This window comes from Bufo bufo, chromosome 1, assembly GCF_905171765.1.
Source record: "Bufo bufo chromosome 1, aBufBuf1.1, whole genome shotgun sequence".
NCBI classification, from domain to species: domain Eukaryota; kingdom Metazoa; phylum Chordata; class Amphibia; order Anura; family Bufonidae; genus Bufo; species Bufo bufo.
The window spans coordinates 590,723,582-590,746,579 of record NC_053389.1 but is presented as its reverse complement, the minus strand read 5'-3'; the positions used below and the strand labels follow the sequence as shown (position 1 = coordinate 590,746,579).

General features: G+C 45.9%; 1 protein-coding gene across 3 annotated transcripts in view; it reads left to right on the top strand.

Annotated features, from left to right (window-relative positions):
• The first annotated feature begins 691 nt into the window (after positions 1 to 691).
• MEST overlaps positions 692 to 22,998 on the top strand; it is a 36,511-nt gene continuing 14,204 nt past the window's right edge. The window contains exons 1-2 of one of the 3 annotated variants that reach the window (XM_040413425.1): positions 692 to 763; positions 21,271 to 21,425. In XM_040413425.1, the coding sequence (XP_040269359.1) occupies positions 21,272 to 21,425 (154 nt within the window). In that variant the 5' untranslated portion in view covers positions 692 to 763; position 21,271. Of the gene's footprint in view, positions 826 to 21,270; positions 21,426 to 22,998 lie in introns of all 3 variants that reach the window. The other 2 variants (XM_040413427.1, XM_040413426.1) reach the window with 2 other exon arrangements.

Genomic DNA, 22,998 nt, shown 5'->3' with positions numbered 1-22,998 from the left:
AAAGGGGTTCTGCACTTTGTTTAAACTGATGATCTATCCTCCGCATCTGATCGGCGGGGGTCCGACACCCGGGACAACCGCCGATCAGCTGTTTGAGAAGGCAGGGGCACTCCAGCAGCGCCGCAGCCTTCTCACTGTTTACTGCAGGCCCAGTGACGTCATGACTAGTATCAACTGGCCTGGGCGGGGCTAAGTTCTGTTCAATTGAGTGGAGCTTAGCTGCGCCCAGGCCAGTTGATACTATTCGTGACGTCACTGGGCCTGCAGTAAACAGTGAGAAGGCTGCGGCGCTGCTATAGCGCCGCTGCCTTCTCAAACTGCTGATCGGCGGGGGTCCCGGGCGCCGGACCCCCGCCGATCAGATGCTGAGGATAGATCATCAGTTTAAACAAAGTGCAGAACCCCTTTAAGGGTCAAAGAGGGACAGAGGGACTTGGGTCAAAAAGAGGGACACTTGGGAGGTATGCATTATCCTAAGTTTTAATGCAGCATGCGCTTTAGTAACCTGCACCGGCAATAAGGAGGAAGAGAGAGAGAGAGACTTATCATGTATATTTATTCCTGAGCCCCTGCTACAACTGACAGCTTCGTCCTCGCACATGCGGTGACAGCTGTGTCTTAGAAACCTGCCAGCACAAAACATGGCGCCTTCTTGCCTCTCGCACACTTCCGCCCTTTGCTGTCACAGGCACGCGCACGAGACCTGTTTCCCCGGGGACGCGCCTGATTAGGTGCAGGCGACAGGATGGGAAGTTGAGCCCAGGTAAGGTAAGGAGGGCAGTTGCCGGGCTGAAGTCACTGTTCCCTGACACAGGGCAGCTGTCGGTGAGCGGAGGGTGAAGGTGGCACGTAGAAGCGGGTGGATGGTGACCGGGCACTGCCACAGTATGACAGTCACTGGGTCCATGACTGAGGGCAGAAGCGCTGCCACTGCTCCTCCTGGCACATGCTGAGGACAGGGCGCTTATTGGTTGGGGGATGTAGCTTCCATTGCCATGTGTCAGTATGAGGTGTGTGTTATAGTGTGGGCTGTGCACGTTGTGTCAGTACCTGCAGAGTGCAACGTCTTCATACAGGAGAGAACACCACCCTGATACCCCCTTACCAGAGGCACAGTGCCTCCAGAACAGTGACTGCCTCCATAAGAGAATACCACCCTGATACCCCCTTACCAGAGGCACAGTGCCTCCAGAACAGTGACTGCCTCCATAAGAGAATACCACCCTGATACCCCCTTACCAGAGGCACAGTGCCTCCAGAACAGTGACTGCCTCCATAAGAGAATACCACCCTGATACCCCCTTACCAGAGGCACAGTGCCTCCAGAACAGTGACTGCCTCCATAAGAGAATACCTCCCTGATACCCCCTTACCAGAGACATTGTGCCTCCAGAACAGTGACTGCCTCCATAAGAGAATACCTCCCTGATACCCCCTTACCAGAGGCACAGTGCCTCCAGAACAGTGACTGCCTCCATAAGAGAATACCTCCCTGATACCCCCTTACCAGAGACATTGTGCCTCCAGAACAGTGACTGCCTCCATAAGAGAATACCTCCCTGATACCCCCTTACCAGAGGCACAGTGCCTCCAGAACAGTGACTGCCTCCATAAGAGAATACCACCCTGATACCCCCTTACCAGAGGCACAGTGCCTCCAGAACAGTGACTGCCTCCATAAGAGAATACCTCCCTGATACCCCCTTACCAGAGGCACAGTGCCTCCAGAACAGTGACTGCCTCCATAAGAGAATACCACCCTAATACCCCCTTACCAGAGGCACAGTGCCTCCAGAACAGTGACTGCCTCCATAAGAGAATACCTCCCTGATACCCCCTTACCAGAGGCACAGTGCCTCCAGAACAGTGACTGCCTCCATAAGAGAATACCTCCCTGATGGCCCCTTACCAGAGGCACAGTGCCTCCAGAACAGTGACTGCCTCCATAAGAGAATACCTCCCTGATGGCCCCTTACCAGAGGCACAGTGCCTCCAGAACAGTGACTGCCTCCATAAGAGAATACCACCCTTATACCCCCTTACCAGAGGCACAGTGCCTCCAGAACAGTGACTGCCTCCATAAGAGAATACCTCCCTGATACCCCCTTACCAGAGACATTGTGCCTCCAGAACAGTGACTGCCTCCATAAGAGAATACCTCCCTGATACCCCCTTACCAGAGACATTGTGCTTCCAGAACAGTGACTGCCTCCATAAGAGAAGACCTCCCTGATAGCCCCTTACCAGAGGCACAGTGCCTCCAGAACAGTGACTGCCTCCATAAGAGAACACCACCCTGATACCCCCTTACCAGAGGCACAGTGCCTCCAGAACAGTGACTGCCTCCATAAGAGAATACCTCCCTGATGGCCCCTTACCAGAGGCACAGTGCCTCCAGAACAGTGACTGCCTCCATAAGAGAATACCTCCCTGATGGCCCCTTACCAGAGGCACAGTGCCTCCAGAACAGTGACTGCCTCCATAAGAGAATACCTCCCTGATGGCCCCTTACCAGAGGCACAGTGCCTACAGAACAGTGACTGCCTCCATAAGAGAATACCTCCCTGATGGCCCCTTACCAGAGGCACAGTGCCTCCAGAACAGTGACTGCCTCCATAAGAGAATACCACCCTGATACCCCCTTACCAGAGGCACAGTGCCTCCAGAACAGTGACTGCCTCCATAAGAGAATACCTCCCTGATACCCCCTTACCAGAGACATTGTGCCTCCAGAACAGTGACTGCCTCCATAAGAGAATACCTCCCTGATACCCCCTTACCAGAGACATTGTGCCTCCAGAACAGTGACTGCCTCCATAAGAGAATACCTCCCTGATACCCCCTTACCAGAGACATTGTGCCTCCAGAACAGTGACTGCCTCCATAAGAGAATACCTCCCTGATACCCCCTTACCAGAGACATTGTGCTTCCAGAACAGTGACTGCCTCCATAAGAGAATACCTCCCTGATAGCCCCTTACCAGAGGCACAGTGCCTCCAGAACAGTGACTGCCTCCATAAGAGAATACCTCCCTGATAGCCCCTTACCAGAGACAGACCTAGTGCCTCCAGAACAATGACTTCCCCATAAGAGAAGACCACCTTGATACCCCCTTAACAGAGACATTGTGCTTCCAGAACAGTGACTGTCTCTATAAGAGAAGACCTCACTGATAGCCCTTACGAGAGACATTGTGCCTCCAGAACAGTGACTTCCCCCATAAGAGAAGACAACCCTGATAGCCCTTACCAGAGACATAGTGCTTCCAGAACAGTGACTGCCTGCATAAGAGAAGACCTCCCTGATAGCCCCTTACCAGAGACATTTTGCCTCCAGAAAAATGACTGCCTCCATAAGAGAAGACCTCCCTCTTACCCCCCTTACCACAGACAAAATGCTCCCAGAACAGTGGCTGTCCCCATAATAGAAGACAACTCTGATACCCCTTACCATAGACAGACATTGTTCGTCCAGAACAGTGACTGCCTCCATAAGAGAAGACAACCCTAATACCCCCTTACCAGAGGCATAGTGCCTCCACAAGAGTAACAGCCCCCATAAGAGAAGACAACCTGGATACCCCCTTACCAGAGACATAGTGCCTCCAGAACATTGACTGCCCCCATAAGAGAAGACAATCCTGATACCCCCTTACCAGAGACAGACATAGTGCCTCCAGAACAGTGACTGCCCCCATAAGACAAGACAACTCTGATACCCCCTTACCAGAGACAGACCTAGTGCCTCCAGAACAGTGACTGCCCCCATAAGAGAAGACAACCCTGATACCCCCTGATATAATGGGAGGCTCAGCAGTCTCACCTTTTATTGAGACACTTCTGGATATTTCTAGAAGAGTCTACGTTATGTTATAGTTGATGTTGGGTGTATAGATGATCACTAGATTGATGTTTCCATTATATTTAATAGTATACAGTGTATGTAATAGTACAGAGCTTAAACGTCTGCATTGTGTTGGAGATTATAGTGAGTGGAACTTACCTTTACATGTGTGATTTGCTGACATGTAAGTAGTGAGTTCATAAATGTGAATGTCTTATCTGTGGTGTACAACTACTCTGACCAGCGTAAACTCTGCCCTGCATTATTGCAGATAGCAAGCCTCTATATGGAGATTACACAACGTTCAGTAAGGACCTATGTACTCTCCTGACATGCCCCATTTAAAAGAAAAAAATCTAGAGCATATTCTGTTAGGGCAGGTTCACACAGAGTTTTGGAGGAAGTTTTGAGGCAGATTTCAAAGTAATATAGTCTGTAAGGCTAAAAAAAAGACATCTGACCATCCATTCCAGCCTGTTAGGCCTCTTTCACACGGGCGTCATATTTTTGGCCCGGATAAGAGGCGGGTGCGTTGCGGGAAAATGCGCGATTTTTCCGCGCGAATGCAAAACATTGTAATGCGTTTTGGACGCGCGTGAGAAAAATCGGCATGTTTGGTACCCAAACCCGAACTTCTTCACAGAAGTTCGGGTTTGGGATCGGGGTTGTGTAGATTGTATTATTTCCCCTTATAACATGGTTATAAGGGAAAATAATAGCATTCTGAATACAGAATGCATAGTACAATAGTGCTGGAGGGGTTAAAAAAAAAAATATATATATATAATTTAACTCACCTTAATCCACTTGCTCGCGCAGCCGGCATCTCTTCTGTCTCCTTCATTGCTGATTGCAGGAAAAGGACCTGTGGTGACGTCACTCCGGTCATCACATGGTCCGTCACATGATCTTTTACCATGGTGATGGATCATGTGATGACCGGAGTGACGTCACCACAGGTCCTTTTCCTGCAATCAGCAAAGAAGGAGACAGAAGAGATGCCGGGCTGCGCAAGCAAGTGGATTAAGGTGAGTTAAAAAATTTTTTAACCCCTCCAGCACTGTATTCAGAATGCTATTTTTTTTCCCTTATAACCATGTTATAAGGGAAAATAATAAAATGATCGGGTCTCCATCCTGATCGTCTCTTAGCAACCGCGCGTGAAAATCGCACCGCATCCGCACTTGTTTGCGGATGCTTGTGATTTTCACGCAGCCCCATTCACTTCTATGGGGCCTGCGTTGCGTGGAAATCGCACAATATAGAGCACGTTGCGATTTACACGCAACGCAGAAGTGATGCGTGAAAATCACCGCTCATGTGCACAGCCCCATAGAAATTAATGGGTCCGGATTCAGTGCGGGTGCAATGCGTTCACCTCACGCATTGCACCCGTGCGGAATACTCGCCCCCGTGTGAAAGGGGCCTTATCCTGCAAGTTGATCCAGAGGAAGGCAAAAAAAAACCCTGGGAGGTAGAAGCCAATTTTCTTCATTTTAGGGGGAAAAAATTCCTTCCCGACTCCAATCAGAATAACCCCCTGGATCAATGACCCATCTCTAGTAACTATAACCGGTAATATTATTACCCTCCAGGCCCCTCATTACTGTACAGCACTTTGATTTGGGTACTGAGTGTGAGTGGTGGTGCGGCATTCTTCTCCCTCAACCCCTACCACGGCTGGTTAGTGCAATCACAGTGTCCTCTACAGTATACTGTAAATAATTAGGTGTCAAGTCCCTCTCTACTGACACACATGACATATTTTTCGGACTAAAAGGGCTCATTCACACAACCGTGTTTGGCCGTGCCCGTGCTGTGGACTGCAAATTGCAATCCGCAATGCAGGGGCACTGGCCATGTGAATCCTGCATTGCTGTGCGGACCCATCGACTTGAATTGGTACACAATCCGCAATATACGGCAAAAGATAGGACATGTTCCACACTGCGCCGCATCTTGCAGATTGTGGAACCATTGAAGTGAGAGGATACTGTAGGTCGTCAGCATATAATCTTTGGAAAACACCATTAATCGACAAGAGCATTGCAATCATAGGCAGTACAACTGGTCTAATACAAAATATACATTTGGTTGTACATCTTATTAGTAGAAAATATAGATGAGTTTAAGTGGGTTCAGTTGACAGATATTTTTGTATCTATTGGCGTGTATGAAATAAAATGAGAACTTATTTAAAAAGTAACTTGTCACCTGTTTTTTGCAGCTTGAAATACCGACAGGATCCCTCATTACAAAGAACCTTGGCCCACATTTAGGCTAGGTCTACACGACAACATGTGTCGCGCGACACATAAGGCACAACTACACAGCAACATGTGTCGCACGACATTTTGTCGCACAAATGTCGCGTGACAATTTTTATAATAAAAGTCTATGGTGTCGCACCATCATTATACTATCATTATAAAAATTGTCGCGTGACATTGTTAAGCTGTGTCTGCAGCATAATTTAAAAGAAAACCTGTCAAAATCCCATAAGCTACAATAGTAATCTATTGAAGTCTTTTACACTAGTTAGGGTCGGGCGATTTTTACCAAGAAAAAAATAATCTTGATTATTTTCTATTTAACCACCTCAGCCCCCAGTGCTTAAACACCCTGAAAGACCAGGCCACTTTTTACACTTCTGACCTACACTACTTTCACCGTTTATTGCTCGGTCATGCAACTTACCACCCAAATGAATTTTACCTCCTTTTCTTCTCACTAATAGAGCTTTCATTTGGTGGTATTTCATTGCTGCTGACATTTTTACTTTTTTTGTTATTATTTGAAATTTAACGATTTTTTTGCAAAAAAATGACATTTTTCACTTTCAGTTGTAAAATTTTGCAAAAAAAACGACATCCATATATAAATTTTGCTCTAAATTTATTGTTCTACATGTCTTTGATAAAAAAAAAATGTTTGGGTAAAAAAAAAATGGTTTGGGTAAAAGTTATAGCGTTTACAAACTATGGTACAAAAATGTGAATTTCCGCTTTTTGAAGCAGCTCTGACTTTCTGAGCACCTGTCATGTTTCCTGAGGTTCTACAATGGCCAGACAGTACAAACACCCCACAAATGACCCCATTTCGGAAAGTACACACCCTAAGGTATTCGCTGATGGGCATAGTGAGTTCATAGAACTTTTTATTTTTTGTCACAAGTTAGCGGAAAATGATGATTTTTTTCTTTTTTTCTTACAAAGTCTCATATTCCACTAACTTGTGACAAAAAATAAAAACTTCCATGAACTCACTATGCCCATCACGAAATACCTTGGGGTCTCTTCTTTCCAAAATGGGGTCACTTGTGGGGTAGTTATACTGCCCTGGCATTCTAGGGGCCCAAATGTGTGGTAAGGAGTTTGAAATCAAATTCTGTAAAAAATGACCTGTGAAATCCGAAAGGTGCTCTTTGGAATATGGGCCCCTTTGCCCACCTAGGCTGCAAAAAAGTGTCACACATCTGGTATCTCTGTACTCAGGAGAAGGTGGGGAATGTGTTTTGGGGTGTCATTTTACATATACCCATGCTGGGTGAGAGAAATATCTTGGCAAAATACAACTTTTCCCATTTTTTTTATACAAAGTTGGCATTTGACCAAGATATTTATCTCACCCAGCATGGGTATATGTAAAATGACACCTCAAAACACATTCCTCAACTTCTCCTGAGTACGGGGATACCAGATGTGTGACACTTTTTTGCAGCCTAGGTGGGCAAAGGGGCCCATATTCCAAAGAGCACCTTTAGGATTTCACAGGTCATTTACCTACTTACCACACATTAGGGCCCCTGGAAAATGCCAGGGCAGTATAACTACCCCACAAGTGACCCCATTTTGGAAAGAAGACACCCCAAGGTATTCCGTGAGGGGCATGGCGAGTTCCTAGAATTTTTTATTTTTTGTCGCAAGTTAGTGGAAAATGCTGATTTTTTTTTTTTTTTTTTTTTTTTTTCATACAAAGTCTCATATTCCACTAACTTGTGACAAAAAATAAAAACTTCCATGAACTCACTATGCCCATCAGCGAATACCTTGGGGTCTCTTCTTTCCAAAATGGGGTCACTTGTGGGGTAGTGGACACAAACTTGTGGACTTGTGGACACAAACTGACTCCCCCGATCCGACACAATCTCCTTAGGCAAACCGTGCAACCGGAAGACCTCCCTGGCAAAAATCGTGGCCAACTCTTGTGCAGAGGGTAACTTCTTGAGAGGAACACAGTGGCACATTTTGGAAAACCGATCCACAATCATGAGAATGACCGTATGGCCTCGGGATGCAGGGAGGTCCACAATGAAATCCATCCCCAGGTGTGACCATGGGCGCTCCCCGGTGGCTATGGGTTGCAGAAGGCCCAACGGAAGGTGCCGAGGGGACTTACTCTGGGCACAAACGGAGCATGCCGCTACATATGCGGCGATGTCGGAACGTAGGGAAGGCCACCAGAACAGACGTGAAACAGCCCAGGACAGCTGATTCTTTCCAGGATGCCCCGCGGTCTTTGGGTTTATGGTAGGTTCGCAACAACCGAGTGCGCAACTCCTCAGGCACAAAACATCTGCCGTTGGGTCTCCCAGAGGGAGCACCAGATTGAGCCGCCAAAATCTGCTCACCCAGGGGAGAGGTCAGGCTGGTGCGAATGGCGGCCAGGATCTGATTCGGAGGTATGACCGAAGTCGGAATCGACTCCTCCCTGGACAGCTCGGAGTACTGCCGTGATAAGGCATCCGCCCTGATGTTCTTGGAACCGGGTAGGTAGGAGACCACGTAATTAAAACGTGACAAGAACAGAGCCCATCTGGCCTGACGTGGTGTCAATCTCTTGGCCTCAGAAAGGTAGGTCAGATTCTTGTGGTCCGTCAGGATGAGAACCGGAACCACCGAACCCTCGAGCAAGTGCCTCCATTCTTTAAGGGCCTGCACGATGGCCAATAACTCCCTGTCACCAATCTGATAGTTGCACTCCGCGGAAGACAGTTTCCGGGAGTAAAACCCACAAGGAAGCAGAGGACCCTCTGGTGTTCTACGCTGAGACAGAAGGGCGCCTACTCCCGTCTCAGACGCGTCCACCTCGAGGACAAAGGGCAACCCAGGGTTGGGATGCGACAGAATCGGAGCCGACACAAAGGCGGACTTTAGGGCCTCAAAAGCTCGGATGGCCTCGAGCGGCCAGACCTGGGAATTACTGCCCTTCCTGGTCAGATCCGTGAGAGGCTTGGCCAGCATGGAAAAGTCCCTGATGAACTTCCGATAATAATTGGCGAAGCCCAAAAAGCGCTGCAGGGAACGAAGACCACTGGGCTGGGGCCACTGTAAGACAGCCGAAACCTTCTCAGGATCCATGGAGAACCCCTCAGCGGAAATGATGTAACCTAAGAAGGTTACCTGGGATCGGTGAAATTCGCATTTCTCAAGCTTACCGAACAGCTTGTTCTCTCGTAACCGTTGCAACACTCGTCTGACATCCAGAATGTGGGCCTCCATGGATTCAGAATATACCAAGATGTCATCCAAATAGACTACCACACACTGCTGCAACAGGTCACGGAAAACATCGTTGATGAATTCCTGAAAGACTGCGGGCGCATTGCACAACCCAAAGGGCATAACCAAGGATTCGTAATGAACGGTCCTGGTGTTAAACGCGGTCTTCCACTCATCGCCCGCCTTGATCCTTACCAGGTTATATGCCGCCCTCAGGTCGAGTTTGGTAAAGACCGTGGCCCCTTTAAGGCGATCGAACAGCTCGGAAATCAAGGGTATCGGGTAAGCGTTCTTGATCGTGATGCGATTGAGACCCCTGTAATCGATGCAAGGCCTCAACTCACCGCCCTTCTTTTTCACAAAGAAAAATCCAGCCCCTGCCGGGGACGAAGATTTGCGAATGTGTCCGCGTGAAAGCGCCTCCCTCACGTACTCCTCCATGGCCTCATTCTCCGCTACCGACAGTGGATAGACTTTGCCACGAGGAGGAACGGCACCAGATTGTAACTCTATGGCACAATCGTATGGGCGGTGCGGAGGTAGGGCAACCGCGCGCACCTTATCGAATACATCCCGGTACTCCTCGTATTCAGGAGGCAACAGAGAGTCCGAGGAAGTACACAGCAACTTGACAGACCCATGGATGCAACTAGCCCCACACTGCGGTGACCACGAGAGGATCTCGACCGATCTCCAATCGAAAGTCGGATTATGCTTCTGGAGCCAGGGGTACCCCAAGACCACCGAGTAGTGTGGAGACGAAATAACCTGGAGGCAGACCGACTCTCTGTGAGCGGCACCAATGGCTATCCCCACTGGAAGGGTCTCATGAGTCACGTGTGGCGGCAGAAGGGGTCTGCCGTCTATCGCCTCAAGAGCCAGTGGGGAACCTCGAGCCTGCAGAGGAATGGAATTGGCGGCAGCGAACACACTATCAATGAACAAACCACCAGCACCAGAGTCCACCAACGCCTGGGTCGTCACCGAGCCCCCGACCCAGGAGAGGACAACAGTGATCAGTGGTTTGTCAACACGGGAAACCGGGGACGAGGAGACTCCACCCAAGATCTGCCCCCGACAGGATCTCAGGGTACGAGCGTTTCCCGGACGTTCGGACATGCCAACCGAAAATGCCCACCGAGACCACAGTACATGCATCGGCCCTCGCGTCTCCGGAGTGCCCTCTCCCCCTCGGACAGGCGAGCAAACCCCAGCTGCATGGGTTCACCCCCAGACAAGTCAACCCCAGGAGGCGTGGGAGGAGAGGGAGGCACGGGTGGGACAGCAAACGTAGGCACCAATCTGTTAGAAGACCTCCGCAGGTTCTCCTTAAAGGAAGGTCTCTCCCTGAGTCTGGTGTCAATCAAAATCAGGAAAGAAATAAGAGACTCGAGCTCAACTGGTAGGTCCTTAGCTGCAACCTCATCCTTCAAGGCATCCGAGAGACCATGAGAGAAAGCAGCGACCAGAGCCTCATTATTCCAGCCCACCTCTGCTGCCAGGGTACGAAACTCAATGGCGTATTCAGCTACGGATCGTGAACCCTGTCTGATGGACATAAGGAGCTTCGCAGCAGAGGCAGCACGAGCCGGCACATCAAATACCTTCCGAAGAGAAGCAACAAAACCGGAAAACTCGGCAACCACCGGATTGTTGTTCTCCCATAAAGGGCTGGCCCAGGCCAAGGCCTTGTCCGAGAGCAGCGAGATCAAGAAGCCCACCTTTGATCTCTCAGTAGGAAAGGCATGTGGCAGCAACTCGAAATAAATGCCCACCTGGTTAAGGAAACCTCGGCACTGAGTTGGCTCTCCCCCAAAGCGCTGTGGAAGAGGGGCAGAACCGGTCATACCCCGAAACACCGCAGGCGCAACAACAGGTGTCGGGGTAGACTCTGGCGCAACAACCGGAGCGGCAGTAGGAGCGAGCCCAGGAGCGACAACCGACCCATCGGCAACGGGAGCGAAATGAGCCGTGCGTTCAAGCAGGGTTTGCAACGCCACAGCGAACCGACCCAACAGGTGATCCTGCTGATCAAGTCTGGCAACCAGCGTGGGTAGCGAGGATGGCCCTGTACCGTCAGAATTCATGGCTTGGTCCTAATGTCACGGAACCATGAACCAGACGTACAACAAGAGATGAGTGAAAATAAGAAGGCTTTATTGAAAATAAAGCTGTAAAGCAAAAGTCCAAACGGATGGTGAAACCGAGCAGAGTCTTTGCGAAGCCAGAGGTCAGGAACCAGAAGGGTAGTCAGACGAAGCCAGGATCAGGAACCAGCAGGGTAGTCAGACGAAGCCAGGATCAGGAACCAGCAGGGTAGTCAGACGAAGCCAGGATCAGGAACCAGCAGGGTAGTCAGACGAAGCCAGGATCAGGAACCAGAAGCAGCAGCAGTCTTAGAAGCATGTGAACACAAGAGGACCAAGCAAGGAACTGAAGCCACAGACCTCCTATATATATGAGCTAGGCATCCAGCTCCTCCCAGGGGAAGGAGGAGCCGCAGGGTGGAAGGCTACAAGAAACCCAGAAACCAAGATGGCCGCCAGCACATGTCAAACGAAGGAGAGCAGCAAGCAGGTAAGACCATGACATTATTCGCCACCTTATCTAAGAATTATCTCCTTCTGGATTAGGGATTTCCAATCAGGTTAAGTGGGTGTATTCCTATGCTAATAACACAATGATGTCATATTAACCCTTGACATGGTATAAAAAAAAATGGTAAAATGATATAATATTGTCCATCTGCCTCCAGATGGCACTGTTGTAGATCAGAACTTAGATAACGTGGCTTTATTTTATATGACTACCTTTTAACCTTTCTCAATGTATATCAAAGAGGAGGGATACTTCTCTGACACTCTGGAGTAATATTTCCAGACTTAGTGGTACCATTATGATTTCCCCAGACTCTTGAATTTATGGGTTTGATAAGAAATACAATGGGCCTTACATTTGCACCGTGGGTTTGTATATCTAACTGTCCAAGCTATTGAGTAACGACGCCTGGAATAACATTAGCTTTTCTGAGAAACTTCCATTAGTAGAAAACCTTAGTGCTTTCTATACCTTCTAAGACTATATCCACCTAGTGAGATACACACGGCATAAAGTATACTTTAATATTTGGTTATACTATACAGTACAGACCAAAAGTTTGGACACACCTTCTCATTCAAAGAGTTTTCTTTATTTTCATGACTATGAAAATTGTAGATTCACACTGAACGCATCAAAACTATGAATTAACACATGTGGAATTATATACATAACAAACAAGTGTGAAACAACTGAAAATATGTCATATTCTAGGTTCTTCAAAGTAGCCACCTTTTGCTTTGATTACTGCTTTGCACACTCTTGGCATTCTCTTGATGAGCTTCAAGAGGTAGTCCCCGGAAATGGTTTTCACTTCACAGGTGTGCCCTGTCAGGTTTAATAAGTGGGATTTCTTGCCTTATAAATGGGGTTGGGACCATCAGTTGCGTTGAGGAGAAGTCAGGTGGATACACAGCTGATAATCTTACTGAATAGACTGTTAGAATTTGTATTATGGCAAGAAAAAAGCAGCTAAGTAAAGAAAAACGAGTGGCCATCATTACTTTAAGAAATGAAGGTCAGCCGAAAAATTGGGAAAACTTTGAAAGTAAGGGCTATTTGACCATGAAGGAGAGTGATGGGGTGCTGCGCCAGATGACCTGGCCTCCACAGTCACCGGACCTGAACCCAATCAAGATGATTTGGGGTGAGCTGGACCGCAGAGTGAAGGCAAAAGGGCCAACAAGTGCTAAGCATCTCTGGGAACTCCTTCAAGACTGTTGGAAGACCATTTCAGGTGACTACTTCATGAAGCTCATCAAGAGAATGCCAAGAGTGTGCAAAGCAGTAATCAAAGCAAAGGGTGGCTACTTTGAAGAACCTAAAATATGACATATTTTCAGTAGTTTCACACTTGTTTGTTATGTATATAATTCCACATGTGTTAATTCATAATTTTGATGCCTTCATAGTCATGAAAATAAAGAAAACTCTTTGAATGAGAAGGTGTGTCCAAACTTTTGGTCTGTACTGTATATCAATATTGCATATTATACATGAATTATTGATATGTTCATACTAAAAAGCTAAATAAATGCACACATGAATATATATAATACTTATGAATAGACATCACACATCAGATGTGTCTTAACCACCTCCGGACCGCTGTACGCACAGACGCGTCCTGGAGGTGGTTGATTCATTCCGAGTGGACGCATATACGCGTCATCTCGCGAGACGCGAGATTTCCTGTGAACGCGCGCACACAGGCGCGCGCGCTCACAGGAACGGAAGGTAAGAGAGTTGATCTCCAGCCTGCCAGCGGCGATCGTTCGCTGGCAGGCTGGAGATGTGTTTTTTTTAACCCCTAACAGGTATATTAGACGCTGTTTTGATAACAGCGTCTAATATACCTGCTACCTGGTCCTCTGGTGGTCCCCTTTGTTTGGATCGACCACCAGAGGACACAGGTAGCTCAGTAAAGTAGCACCAAGCACCACTACACTACACTACACCCCCCCCCCCCCGTCACTTATTAACCCCTTATTAGCCCCTGATCACCCCATATAGACTCCCTGATCACCCCATATAGACTCCCTGATCACCCCCCTGTCATTGATTACCCCCCTGTCATTGATCAAGCCCCTGTAAAGCTCCATTCAGATGTCCGCATGATTTTTACGGATCCACTGATAGATGGATCGGATCCGCAAAACGCATCCGGACGTCTGAATGAAGCCTTACAGGGGCATGATCAATGACTGTGGTTATCACCCCATATAGACTCCCTGATCACCCCCCTGTCATTGATCACCCCCCTGTCATTGATTACCCCCCTGTAAAGCTCCATTCAGACGTCCGCATGATTTTTACGGATCCACTGATAGATGGATCGGATCCGCAAAACGCATCCGGACGTCTGAATGAAGCCTTACAGGGGCATGATCAATGACTGTGGTGATCACCCCATATAGACTCCCTGATCACCCCCCTGTAAAGCTCCATTCAGATGTCCGCATGATTTTTACGGATCCACTGATAGATGGATCGGATCCGCAAAACGCATCCGGGCGTCTGAATGAAGCCTTACAGGGGCATGATCAATGACTGTGGTTATCACCCCATATAGACTCCCTGATCACCCCCCTGTCATTGATTACCCCCCCTGTAAAGCTCCATTCAGACGTCCGCATGATTTTTACGGATCCACTGATAGATGGATCGGATCCGCAAAACGCATCCGGACGTCTGAATGAAGCCTTACAGGGGCATGATCAATGACTGTGGTTATCACCCCATATAGACTCCCTGATCACCCCCCTGTCATTGATCACCCCCCTGTCATTGATTACCCCCCTGTAAAGCTCCATTCAGACGTCCGCATGATTTTTACGGATCCACTGATAGATGGATCGGATACGCAAAACGCATCCGGACGTCTGAATGAAGCCTTACAGGGGCATGATCAATGACTGTGGTGATCACCCCATATAGACTCCCTGATCACCCCCCTGTAAAGCTCCATTCAGATGTCCGCATGATTTTTACGGATCCACTGATAGATGGATCGGATCCGCAAAACGCATCCGGACGTCTGAATGAAGCCTTACAGGGGCATGATCAATGACTGTGGTTATCACCCCATATAGACTCCCTGATCACCCCCCTGTCATTGATCACCCCCCTGTCATTGATTACCCCCCTGTAAAGCTCCATTCAGACGTCCGCATGATTTTTACGGATCCACTGATAGATGGATCGGATCCGCAAAACGCATCCGGACGTCTGAATGAAGCCTTACAGGGGCATGATCAATGACTGTGGTTATCACCCCATATAGACTCCCTGATCACCCCCCTGTCATTGATTACCCCCCTGTAAAGCTCCATTCAGACGTCCGCATGATTTTTACGGATCCACTGATAGATGGATCGGATCCGCAAAACGCATCCGGACGTCTGAATGAAGCCTTACAGGGGCATGATCAATGACTGTGGTGATCACCCCATATAGACTCCCTGATCACCCCCCTGTCATTGATTACCCCCCTGTCATTGATCACCCCCCTGTAAAGCTCCATTCAGACGTCCGCATGATTTTTACGGATCCACTGATAGATGGATCGGATCCGCAAAACGCATACGGACGTCTGAATGAAGCCTTACACGGGCGTGATCAATGACTGTGGTTATCACCCCATATAGACTCCCTGATCACCCCCCTGTCATTGATCACCCCCCTGTCATTGATCACCCCCCCTGTCATTGATCACCCCCCTGTCATTGATCACCCCCCTGTCATTGATCACCACCCCTGTCATTGATCACCACCCCTGTCATTGATCACCCCCCCTGTCATTGATCACCCCCCTGTCATTGATCACCCCCCTGTCATTGATCACCCCCCTGTCATTGATCAACCCCCCTGTCATTGATCACCCCCCTGTCATTGATCACCCCCCTGTAAGGCTCCATTCAGACATTTTTTTGGCCCAAGTTAGCGGAATTATTATTTTTTTTTCTTACAAAGTCTCATATTCCACTAACTTGTGACAAAAAATTAAATCTCACATGAACTCACCATACCCCTCACGGAATCCAAATGCGTAAAATTTTTTAGACATTTATATTCCAGACTTCTTCTCACGCTTTAGGGCCCCTAGAATGCCAGGGCAGTATAAATACCCCACATGTGACCCCATTTCGGAAAGAAGACACCCCCAGGTATTCCGTGAGGGGCATATTGAGTCCATGAAAGATTGAAATTTTTGTCCCAAGTTAGCGGAACGGGAGACTTTGTGAGAAAAAAATAAAAAATATCAATTTCCGCTAACTTGTGCCAAAAAAAAAAAATTTCTATGAACTCGCCATGCCCCTCATTGAATACCTTGGGGTGTCTTCTTTCCAAAATGGGGTCACATGTGGGGTATTTATACTGCCCTGGCATTCTAGGGGCCCCAAAGCGTGAGAAGAAGTCTGGTATCCAAATGTCTAAAAATGCCCTCCTAAAAGGAATTTGGGCCCCTTTGCGCATCTAGGCTGCAAAAAAGTGTCACACATCTGGTATCGCCGTACTCAGGAGAAGTTGGGGAATGTGTTTTGGGGTGTCATTTTACATATACCCATGCTGGGTGAGATAAATATCTTGGTCAAATGCCAACTTTGTATAAAAAAATGGGAAAAGTTGTCTTTTGCCAAGATATTTCTCTCACCCAGCATGGGTATATGTAAAAAGACACCCCAAAACACATTCCCCAACTTCTCCCGAGTACGGAGATACCAGATGTGTGACACTTTTTTGCAGCCTAGGTGGGCAAAGGGGCCCATATTCCAAAGAGCACCTTTCGGATTTCACTGGTCATTTACCTACTTACCACACATTAGGGCCCCTGGAAAATGCCAGGGCAGTATAACTACCCCACAAGTGACCCCATTTTGGAAAGAAGACACCCCAAGGTATTCCGTGAGGGGCATGGCGAGTTCCTAGAATTTTTTATTTTTTGTCACAAGTTAGTGGAAAATGATGATTTTTTTTTTTTTTTTTTTTTCATACAAAGTCTCATATTCCACTAACTTGTGACAAAAAATAAAAACTTCCATGAACTCACTATGCCCATCAGCGAATACCTTGGGGTCTATTCTTTCCAAAATGGGGTCACTTGTGGGGTAGGTATAATGCCCTGGTATTTTAGGGGCCCAAATGTGTGGTAAGGAGTTTGAAATCAAATTCTGTAAAAAATGACGAGTGAAATCCGAAAGGTGCTCTTTGGAATATGGGCCCCTTTGCCCACCTAGGCTGCAAAAAAGTGTCACACATCTGGTATCTCCGTACTCAGGAGAAGGTGGGGAATGTGTTTTGGGGTGTCATTTTACATATACCCATGCTGGGTGAGATAAATATCTTGGTCAAATGCCAACTTTGTATAAAAAAATGGGAAAAGTTGTCTTTTGCCAAGATATTTCTCTCACCCAGCATGGGTATATGTAAAAAGACACCCCAAAACACATTCCCCAACTTCTCCTGAGTACGGAGATACCACATGTGTGGCACTTTTTTGCAGCCTAGGTGGGCAAAGGGGCCCATATTCCAAAGAGCACCTTTTGGATTTCACTGGTCATTTACCTACTTACCACACATTAGGGCCCCTGGAAAATGCCAGGGCAGTATAACTACCCCACAAGTGACCCCATTTTGGAAAGAAGACACCCCAAGGTATTCCGTGAGGGGCATGGCGAGTTCCTAGAATTTTTTATTTTTTGTCACAAGTTAGTGGAAAATGATGATTTTTTTTTTTTTTTTTCATACAAAGTCTCATATTCCACTAACTTGTGACAAAAAATAAAAACTTCCATGAACTCACTATGCCCATCAGCGAATACCTTGGGGTCTCTTCTTTCCAAAATGGGGTCACTTGTGGGGTAGTTATACTGCCCTGGCATTCTAGGGGCCCAAATGTGTGGTAAGGAGTTTGAAATCAAATTCTGTAAAAAATGACGAGTGAAATCCGAAAGGTGCTCTTTGGAATATGGGCCCCTTTGCCCACCTAGGCTGCAAAAAAGTGTCACACATCTGGTATCTCCGTATTCAGGAGAAGTTGGGGAATGTGTTTTGGGGTGTCTTTTTACATATACCCATGCTGGGTGAGAGAAATATCTTGGCAAAAGACAACTTTTCCCATTTTTTTATACAAAGTTGGCATTTGACCAAGATATTTATCTCACCCAGCATGGGTATATGTAAAATGACACCCCAAAACACATTCCCCAACTTCTCCTGAGTACGGAGATACCAGATGTGTGACACTTTTTTGCAGCCTAGGTGGGCAAAGGGGCCCACATTCCAAAGAGCACCTTTCGGATTTCACTCGTCATTTTTTACAGAATTTGATTTCAAACTCCTTACCACACATTTGGGCCCCTAGAATGCCAGGGCAGTATAACTACCCCACAAGTGACCCCATTTTGGAAAGAAGAGACCCCAAGGTATTTCGTGATGGGCATAGTGAGTTCATGGAAGTTTTTATTTTTTGTCACAAGTTAGTGGAATATGAGACTTTGTAAGAAAAAAAAAAAAAAAAAAAAATCATCATTTTCCGCTAACTTGTGACAAAAAATAAAAAGTTCTATGAACTCACTATGCCCATCAGCGAATACCTTAGGGTGTGTACTTTCCGAAATGGGGTCATTTGTGGGGTGTTTGTACTGTCTGGGCATTGTAGAACCTCAGGAAACATGACAGGTGCTCAGAAAGTCAGAGCTGCTTCAAAAAGCGGAAATTCACATTTTTGTACCATAGTTTGTAAACGCTATAACTTTTACCCAAACCATTTTTTTTTTACCCAAACATTTTTTTTTTATCAAAGACATGTAGAACAATAAATTTAGAGCAAAATTTATATATGGATGTCGTTTTTTTTGCAAAATTTTACAACTGAAAGTAAAAAATGTCATTTTTTTGCAAAAAAATCGTTAAATTTCGATTAATAACAAAAAAAGTAAAAATGTCAGCAGCAATGAAATACCACCAAATGAAAGCTCTATTAGTGAGAAGAAAAGGAGGTAAAATTCATTTGGGTGGTAAGTTGCATGACCGAGCAATAAATGGTGAAAGTAGTGTAGGTCAGAAGTGTAAAAAGTGGCCTGGTCTTTCAGGGTGTTTAAGCACTGGGGGCTGAGGTGGTTAAGGATATAAATTCTTATCTTGTCATGGCTTAGCCATGAAACAAACATTGTTCCCTTCAGACAGACATGTCTGGAGAAACCAGTATACTCCCTATAGATAAACCCATATCTTTTAGCAATAACTTTTAAAATACAATGTCATTTATATTCACTATAACTCCTATATAAACTGAACTTGCCACTCTGCGGTCCAGCTTACCCCAAACCATCTCGATTGGGTTCAGGTCCAGTGACTGTGGAGGCCAGGTCATCTGGCGCAGCACCCTATCACTCTCCTTCATGGTCAAATAGCCCTTACTTTCAAAGTTTTCCCAATTTTTCGGCCGACTGACTGACTGACCTTTATTTCTTAAAGTAATGATGGCCACTCGTTTTTCTTTACTTAGCTGCTTTTTTCTTGCCATAATACAAATTCTAAAAGTCTATTCAGTAGGACTATCAGCTGTGTATCCACCTGACTTCTCCTCAACGCCACTGATGGTCCCAACCCCATTTATAAGGCAAGAAATCCCACTTATTAAACCTGACAGGGCACACCTGTGAAGTGAAAACCATTTCCGGGGACTACCTCTTGAAGCTCATCAAGAGAATGCCAAGAGTGTGCAAAGCAGTAATCAAAGAAAAAGGTGGCTACTTTGAAGAACCTAGAATATGACATATTTTCAGTTGTTTCACACTTGTTTGTTATGTATATAATTCCACATGTGTTAATTCATAGTTATGATGCCTTCAGTGTGAATCTACAATTTTCATAGTCATGTAATTAAAGAAAACTCTTCGAATGAGAAGGTGTATCCAAACTTTTGGTCTGTACTGTATATATTTATATATACACAAAGTGCATGTGCAGTTAATCATAAATCAATATACATAATTAAATATTAAAAAACAAACATAAATCTATCTATCTATCTATCTATCTACTTGTGATAATTGTGGTGTTGTGTGGCAGATTTCTGCACTTATGTCCTGAGCCAGCAGAAGCATTAAGAAGATTACATGTCTGTGGCAATAAAGCTTCTTAGGTGCAGTCTGCATTCCCATATTTTCAGTAGTAAAGAAATTCTTCGGGCTTTAGCTATCTTTTAGTAAGACAGTAATCCATTATTTCACATATACACAGCTGGATATGCCTGCTCAATGACTTTCATTATGAGAAAAATGCTTTTTGTTGCTGTACTGTGTGCAGCTTTTGGATACTTCTGACCACTGATTTTAATAGTAGAATATATCATTTAATGTATTCATGCCGGCATTTTTAGTATAGAAACCCTCCCCCAATTCAGTATAAATACAGCCAAACCCCTAAAAAAACATTCTGGAATCCCCACATTTAGAGGGGGCACACAGATTATTATTTTTTTATTTGCAGCAACTACACAAATCTCAGCAAACATACCTCAAACAATTGAAAGTAAATTAAAAGGGTTTTGGAAGCTTTTGGAGTAAGAACAGAGATACGTATGACACAACCGGAAGTACATTTTTCGAAGAGGCAAGTCACATGACTAGTTTGGAAAGCGGCAGATCCACAGTGCTTTAAAATGATGACTACATTAGAAATGTTGTCTTTGAAAGGTTCACACAGATGAGAGGGCATTAGGAAGTCTGGGAAACCCTTCAATTAATAGCATAAGACCTTACAGGCTGTCCAGGCATGCTGGGAGTTGTAGTTTTGCAACAGCTGGAGCGCTGCAAGTTGGGTATCCCAGTTCTAGAACTCCAGAACTCTGGTGTTAATGGCATATTATTTAAAGGGGTTGTGGCAAGACAAGTGATGAGTATCTGATTGTTAGCGGTCCGACTACTGGGACGAGAATGGGGCTCCCATATCCCTGTATGAATGCATACATAGCCGGAGTGTAGCGCTTTGCTGTCCCTGGGAGTCCCATAGAGAATGAGTGAAGTGACAGCATAAAAGCTCTACCTGCTGCTCCATTCATGCGTGATGGCCGTTCTTGTGATCGGTGGGTGTGCCAGCAGTTAGACCTTCACCTTTGAATAGGGGATACGTTTCTATCTTGGTACAGTACAAGCCCTTTAATTCATGAAGAATCAGAGCCTCAGTGGCACGTACATAAGATAAGTAACCATCTTTTTGTGATCTGCCAGTAAAAGGCTCATGATAACTTGTTCTTCATTGAGATCAGGGGAAAGAATATTTAGGATGTGCAAATGAATTTTTCCTCTCTATGTGTTGCAGGATGAAGGAATGGTGGATTCAGGTGGGGCTGATTACGGTGCCTCTGCTTGCTGTGTACCTGCACATTCCTCCACCTAACCTCTCCCCAGCACTGTTAACATGGAGGTCATTTGGCGCATTTTTCACATTCCAAGAACAACAGATCTTTTATAGAGGTTATTATTTTGATTCATTTTACTTCTGCTGAGCAAAATAAGTTGTTAGATTATTAGGCAAGGAAATATAATAACTATATTATTATATTATTATCATCACTTCAAGGACTCCTTGTTCTTTATGCTGAAGATATTTCTCAATTACATTGTATACAGAATAAATGTGGAGTCAATCAGATGCCTCTCTGATGGAATAGCATGATGGAGAAGTATCTGCCTGTATTTCTCAGCATTGAGGACAATATTAATCCTGCCCAAATTCCCGATTCCATTGGCTGAAATGTAGCCCCACGCTGGCAAGGAACCTTTCTTCACTGTTGCCTACAGACACTCATTATTGTAATGGGTCCTAAAGCTGTCTAGGCTCTCTGAATGGAACTTGGTGGTATATATATATATATATATAAAATTATTCCTCAATATTGAAATTGCATTGGTTAGATCTACAGGTGATCAAATTTTCAAGCACCTAGCTCCAATCTGTGGTATGTGGGAGGGGCATAAAAGCCAGATTGAAGGCAAAGTTTTTTAGCAACATGAAACCTCAACTTTCCAGTTATTGCCACTTGTTGCAAACTGAAATGGACAGAACCCTTGAACTGAGAGACCTTGGTTTATCACTCCGGCAGATCACTACCTGCCCAAGCCAGCACTATTCAACATTGTGTGTCCGAGTGGTTGGGAAAACACATTTAACTTGAATGACAGCAAGAGGAGCACAGAGGTGAATGTCTGCATGGACAGATCGTCTAAATAGAAGAATGACGCATAATGATTCATTGTGTACTGCAAGCGCAATTGGACGTCACATCCCAAGCCCACGGTGGCAAACAATCAGAAGGCATTTGTACGGTATAGGTCTACGAGCTAGATGACCAGCTTACATGCGTTTCATTGACCTCATGACACCACTCTTAAAGGGTATCATGGTGCACAGCAAGACGGCAATGGAGGTCTATCGCACTTTTGTCTCAGACGCAATGATAGCTGGAGAATGGTCTGGGGACCACATAGGCAATATCATGAAGTGGCCTTCATAAGGGAATGTCACGGGATTATGGTGTGTGGTGGCATAATGTACATTAGCCGGTTCCCTCTAGTCTTCATTTCAGGTATACATTACATCAATTTGGTTGTGGAACCAGTGGTACGGCCCTTTTATAGTGTCCCAGGCCGCATGTTGCTTGTGTTACTGTGAGCAGTCTGTGTGACCTTTAACATGCTGCCATGGCCTGCAGCATCTCCAGATTTGTCTCTCATTGAGCACATAAAGGTCATCATTGGTCGGCAATTACATAGGGAGCTTCCAGCAATGTATGTTAATCATTTCCATGCCCAAGTGCATTCAGCATGGCAGGACATTCCATAACCTCATTGATAGCATGCCAAGGCAGGTAAGTGTGTGTATTTCTGAGCGTGGCATTCCTACTCGATACTACATAAAGCGAGATGTTTTGAATATATTGTTTCCATTATTTTTTTTTTATTATTTGCAGATCCTGTGACTTCAACTTTTCCTTTTTGGTGTTGCAATTTCAGTGTTGAGGAGTGAATATATATATATATAATCTTT